The 6,244-nt window shown below is 40.7% G+C and overlaps 1 protein-coding gene across 1 annotated transcript; it reads right to left on the bottom strand.

Annotated features, from left to right (window-relative positions):
* Positions 1-919: 919 nt before the first annotated feature.
* On the bottom strand, positions 920-3,515 carry aanat1 (arylalkylamine N-acetyltransferase 1). The gene is made up of 3 exons (XM_018761657.2): positions 3,234-3,515; positions 2,286-2,440; positions 920-1,582 (listed from the first exon to the last, which is right to left on the bottom strand). The coding sequence occupies exons 1-3, from the start codon at positions 3,391-3,393 to the stop codon at positions 1,277-1,279; spliced, it is 621 nt and encodes a 206-aa protein (XP_018617173.1). The 5' UTR covers positions 3,394-3,515; the 3' UTR covers positions 920-1,276.
* Between the last annotated feature and the right edge of the window lie 2,729 nt (positions 3,516-6,244).

Below are 6,244 nucleotides of genomic sequence, written 5' to 3'. Positions count from 1 at the left end.
TAAGGAACATTCCTTTACACAATATTCTGTACTATGTATTTTTTTATATTTTGTCATTTGTATTTCAAAGAAATAAAATCTTGTACTTCATAATATATCTACAAATGTCTTTTTTTTAGTAAATCTTGAATTATGCATTAATTACCTGAAATTCTACAATGTGACATGAGTCACAGTTTTAAAAATAAGGCCATTATTGTCAAAATAAGGTACCATACAGAAAATACTAAATGCTATGAAATTAAATGTAAAAGCCTCGAGGTACTGACGATATAAATTATAGCTGGTAGTCTTCTCTAAGAACATAGAAATAAAGGCTTACACATATAGAAAATTTAAATGCACCTGTAGCCTATGGTGTCAATTTTTGTTGTTAGATCTATTTTAAAATAACTTGCATTCTGCTTTGAATAGTTTTTCATTTTGCAGTATATATTGACTAAAAATATTCCTAAAAGGGCAGGTTATTCAATGTATATTTTAGTATTGGACTGCCAGCAGAGTGAACCTTGAGGTGTTTACTACAGTTAATGGTCACTAATGGAGATTAAACGGCCCTGAAGCATGCTGATCTCCTAAACCCTTGTGGCAAGTGACACCATGTGTTACTTGGCCAGGTCTGTAGAGAAAAACAATGCTATGGTGAGCCACAAGGTCAGTTTGCACATATTCAACACTGGAAAGGGAAATACCCAATAACTGACACATTCAATAATGTTTACAGTGAGATATGCTCCACTGTTGGTATAACAAAAACTGAATGGCCCAAAAGAGTGAAGTCACATCAGACATCCAAAGAAATGAGACATGGTGTCATTAAATAACAAATTGATTTTTTTAATTAATATACAAAATATAAAAATGAGACACAATGTTTAATATTGATGACACTAATATAGGATTTAACTTCTTTGCTGTGGTTCCATTATAAATATTTTCCCCTGTCAATGCAAGGATGTATGGTGCATTAAGTTAAACCCAGGCTTCACTGCAACAAGATCACAAAATAAAAGGTAAACTTAAAAAAAATACAAAAAGCTAAAGGGAAAAAAAAAAAAAAAAAAAACTAAATCACTTTTAGCAACTGTGGTGAGTAAAACCTTTTTCCCCCTCAAGTGAAGGTCATGTACCTTCTGAAAAATACAAAAGGCCTGAAACCTAAACAATCACACAACTACAGTAGCCCACAAGAAGAGGAAGCAACTTGAAATTCCCCATCAACCATAGTGGTCTAGTACCTGAGTAATGTGCATGTTGGGCTCTCGGGGGGAAAAACCTAGCAGCCACTATTGCGGCGCATGAAAGCGTGGCCTCTGACCGGATACTGCATTTCGATAAACGTCAGAGGTCCCACTGTGATCTCGGAGGGGCCCTGCACTTTGAAGCCCGACTTCTCATAAAAAGGCACCAGGAAGTCCTCGCACATGAGCACGGCGCGACGCACAAAGGGCAGGCAGCGCAGGTACTGCAGGTAGCGCCACATCAGGATGGAGCCCTTGCCCTGCTGCCTGAAGGTCCGGTGCACCGCCAGAACGTGGATGTGAACTGTCGTGCCGTGGGGCTTGTGCAAGGTCAGCGCGTCCTGCGGGAAGCGCAACACACCGGTTGATGTGAAACAGTGTAAGGGGAAGGCACATCCAGAAATCTCTACTGCATCATCTTCAGCACTTTTACTGCACAAATACAACCAGTATTTTCATTAAAAGAAAAAAAACAGGACCTCCCTTGAATAACCCTTAGAATAACAAAAGTGCATGACAGAGTCCAATTTTGATTTTTTTTTTTTTTTTTTTGCTTCCTATAAGGATGCAAATGTAATAGACATTTTGTACTATCCAGGAGAAAAGTCAGGGCTGTGAACATTATATAATGGTATATGCCAACACACCATCATCTGAAACCACTTGTCCCGTACAGGGTCGTGGGGAGCCGGAGCCTAACCCTGCAACGCAGGGCGTAAGGCTGGATGGGGAGGGGACACACCGGATAGGACACCAGTCCGTCACAAGGCACCCCAAGTGGGACTCGAACCTCAGACCCACCGGAGAGCAGGACCCGGTCAAACCCACTGCACCGCCACGCCCTCTAATGATATATATATAATTTTAATATGAATACTGGCTATAATAAAACTAATATAGTCACATATTAAAAATAATCTAAAATATATATAGCATATTACTGTTATAATATTATATTACTATAATATACTTGCAACAATATTACTATAGCTTGAGCTCTGCTCATGCACAAAGGACATCACAGCCGGAGGCGGGATCGCTTACCATGTTGAGCCTGTCCTGGTCCCACAGGGAGCCGATGATGAAGGCCACCAGACGTCCCTGCTCGAACCAGCCGAGGGACAGCTCGGGGCACAGGGTCAGGAAGTGACGCACCTCGTCCAGGTAAAGCGGACACTCTCCTGACACCGAGATGAAGGCTAAAAAAAGAGGCGCACTTTCACTCACTCGTTGAGCTGTCGCCACAAACAAAGCGCGAGTGGAACGACGTGGCCGAGACGCTCGTGGTGGGAAATACTTATTTATATTTACAGAAAAGGACTGTTACTGGAACCGAACGCTGCGCGTCCAGCATTTTTGCAACGTCTCTCGCTCGGTGCCGCATCCGATTTATGAGTTTCATATTCTGTCTGAACTTTTCTTCTCTCGTAGGATAAGGATTTGTTACATTTCCGAAATGATTCTTGAGTTTTGTTATTGCATTTGCACAAACACCAAAACCACATACGGTTTTTGTAAACTGTAAAATAGATGTTAATCAATCGACCGATTAAAAAGCGCTAACTTGTTGTTGTCCAAACGCGTAATAACGCAGAGCGCGTTAACAAAGCGCGCATCTGGGGACACCGCTCTCACTCGAGCTCTTCAATTCAACTATAATTCTTTCATCCGAATCACATTATACGTACAACTGTTCGGACGAATAATAACGCACATTAAAACTTTCAGCAAGACTCTCCCTGCCTAAACACTTTCCCGATACTCTCAGCTCTTAGCAAATTATTATGTCCAGAAATAAACGGCGTTTAGTCAATATTTTCCAAACACATAAATAAACGTATTAATCGAAGGAACGCAAAAGTCTAGATCCCTCCGCATGAGGATAAAACAACAAACTTAGTTTTATAGAGTACAGTACAACTAGTAATCTGTGTTGCATCACAAGACATGATGATGATGATGATGATGATGAGAGCCACTGGCGATGCTCACCTTCCCTCTCGATCTCGAACACGCTCACGGCGTCTTCGGGGCTCAGGCAGCGGAACTCGCTGGCGGGGAGGGTGTGCCGGCGCTGGCGGCCCGGGGACACGGGGACGCGCATGTCGACGTGCACGGGCTTCAGGAACGGCTGGACGCTCGCTACGGACATTATTATATGATATATCTTGGGGTCAGATCCGCCGTTATGGGGGGGAGGTCACTCTCTTATTTCGTCTGAATGAGGTCTTTGCGCCTTCCGCTCCGAGCGCTTTATCCGCTACTCGCTCCGTTACTGAGTCACTCGCGGCGTGGAGGAGCGCTCGGATCGCTCCGGTATTTATAGCGCCGCGGCCTGCGATTTGCCTCTTAAGCACCATTAGTCATTGATTAGCCCACATCGAGTCGACGCGGGGGGATGCGCTGCTCTGGACATACTGTAGTTATCCTTCCTACACCTTTTCTCCTCTTCAGCGCAGCGGCCGGGAGAGAGGTTTCCACTTCCAGTCACAAAATATAATATCTAGTGAAACGAACGGGATTTTGTGGACGCTGCTGCTGGTACGGGTCGAAAAAAGTACTTGTGATGGTGAAAAAACGTACAGCGAAGACCATGTCCATCATGGGAACTGGGTCACAGAGTAAAATGTACTCAAGAAGGACGTCGCAGGTGGAGCGTTTTTTTTTTTTTTTTTTTTTCTTATTATTTAAAATTCCAGGCTCAGTGAAGAAAAGGAGTCTTTGTGGATGTCTTTATAAAAAAAAAAAAAAAAAGAAAAAAATTGGCATCAGATTGTTACATTTCCTGGGCTCTCTCTGTTCGGACCTGGGCTCCAATCTGGATAAGCCAGTGTCAGCGAGTGTGGAGTTTGTATGTTCGAACTGTGTTGGCCAGGGTTTCTTCCACCATCCAAAGACATGCCTTTCAGTCATTTCCCTTAGTGGACTTCTCCATCCAGGGTGTACCCTGTCTCACACTGCCTTCACCAATGTAGGCTCCAGACCAACCTGAACTGAACTAGTGGCTGTTGGTGGTTAAATTATAACCTGAAAGTGAGATGATCGCAATGAACAAATTGTGTACTTTAGCACAATTAAAATAGCCTTATAAAAAGTTGTTTTACTCTCACTCGCTTTTGCTAACATCTTGTCCTGTTGACGGATGTTACTGCTGATCCGGAGCGCATCTCAGCATTACTGAATCAAATATAATTAGAACCAAAAAATTTGTTAATTCTGATATTACCATGTTTCACCACTTTTATTCATGTGAATCAAATTCTATTTAGGGGTGAAAATTTACTCTAAAATAGCACTAATGCTTTGGAACACAAATACTATTGGGGTGGGTACTTTGCAATAATTGTGGTCAAAAATATGATGCTTAAGCTTAACAAGGGTTTGATGGGGGGGCATGTCCTGTTCAAATGTTAAAGTGAGTCCCCCCATTATTTGTAACTCCATTGAGTACTACTAATATTTCTGTACTTCCAATGCCTGACAAGTGATTACACCATTGATAAAATGTGTTGGTGTGATGATTGTATTGTTTCCAATGTCTTTATTTCAGCTTTTTTTGTGATTTTTAGGTGCATGTTTTTTCATTTTTTCAGTAAGAAATAATAGTAATTTGGCCACTGTATAATGGGCTCATTAAGGAAGGAGGAACCATTACTAAACCTGAACTGATAAAGATTTATAGGTTGCTGATTTACAGAGAATGATAATGTTCTTTATCCAAAACTATAAGATGCCTTTTGCAAAGGTGTCTGAATGATAATGACTAACAATATCAGGAACATTAGATGGCAAAGATACAGCTTAATCATTTGCAGTAAAAAATCATAAGCATGAATAATACTTATTTCACATTTAATGATGGCAACTTACAACAAATAAGAAAGCAGTAAATCCCTTTCCCAAAACAAAATAGAGAAATTAATCCATTGTATGCAACACAAGTATTACTACTGTGATCATTATTAAAGTGAACTGTGCTAAGTGCAAAATGAGAAAAATACAGTCATAGCATGACATGTGATAGGGGCAGCTGGTACTGTAATGGTTAGAGCTGCTGCCTTTGGACCCAAAGGGTACAGGTTCAAATCCATCAAATCCAACATCCAGGTGTAGTACCCTTGGGGTACTTACCCTGAATTGCTCCAGTAATACTACTCTGCTGTACAAATGGGTAAATGTTTGTAGAGTAATATTGTCAGTTGCTTTGGAGAAAAACATCAGCTAAATGAATAAATGGAATTAAGCAAATAAATATGTTTAGATTATTTTGCACAGCTATATGAAAACACTGGATGGTGGATATGCATGAAACTTGGAAAGAGTGGAAAAAGTAAAGTAGTGCACCTGGCCATATCTAGAGAGCAGTGTAAGATATACCCATGTGGACCCCACACTCTGTTACTGACACCCTGTGGTGGACACATTCATAACACACACTGTATTTGGAGGACAGACTGACCAGTAGAATAATAAGGTTACTAAAACAATAAAATCATATGTCACAACACAACCAGCTGACTTAACTTTTATCTCTACGTATGTATTTTTCATCGCTGTGTGTACTCCTAATCGACACTGTTCCTAGAAGAAATCACAGAATGTTTACCCATGTTACATCCGGTGAAATGTGATGCAAAAAATAAAATAATTTTTAAAAGTAGCTATTTATCACCTATGCTGAAATTTAATTTTTGCCTGTTTTTTTTTTTTTTTTTTTTTTTTTTGCATTGTTAGATACCTCAAGGCTAATATGAACTCATAAGTGAATCATGGTGTAACACTGTATAGCAGGATGTCATACAGTGTGGATCCCATAAATATCATGTAGTCCATCGAGTACTGTGGCTAATATTTTCCATTACCTGGTAAGCTTTATTGAGAATCACAGACTCCTCCATTTATGAACACAGGTTGGGACCAGACAGCTGTTTTTACTACTAAGCCACAGCACACACACACTTTCTGAACTGCTTGTCCCGTGGAACCAGAGCCTACCCGGCAAC

Source organism: Scleropages formosus, chromosome 20, assembly GCF_900964775.1.
Source record: "Scleropages formosus chromosome 20, fSclFor1.1, whole genome shotgun sequence".
In the NCBI taxonomy this organism is placed as follows: domain Eukaryota; kingdom Metazoa; phylum Chordata; class Actinopteri; order Osteoglossiformes; family Osteoglossidae; genus Scleropages; species Scleropages formosus.
Note: the sequence above shows the minus strand (reverse complement) of the source record. Positions and strands in the feature narration are given on the sequence as shown.

Excerpts from the sequence above, each read along its gene's own strand:
- aanat1 (XM_018761657.2), bottom strand. The coding sequence starts at position 3,393 with ATGTCCGTAGCGAGCGTCCAGCCGTTCCTGAAGCCCGTGCACGTCGAC. Across the intron at positions 2,441-3,233 it reads GTTCGAGATCGAGAGGGAAG|CCTTCATCTCGGTGTCAGGA; the intron begins GTGAGCATCGCC and ends CTCTTTTTTTAG. Across the intron at positions 1,583-2,285 it reads ACCAGGACAGGCTCAACATG|GACGCGCTGACCTTGCACAA; the intron begins GTAAGCGATCCC and ends CGCTTCCCGCAG.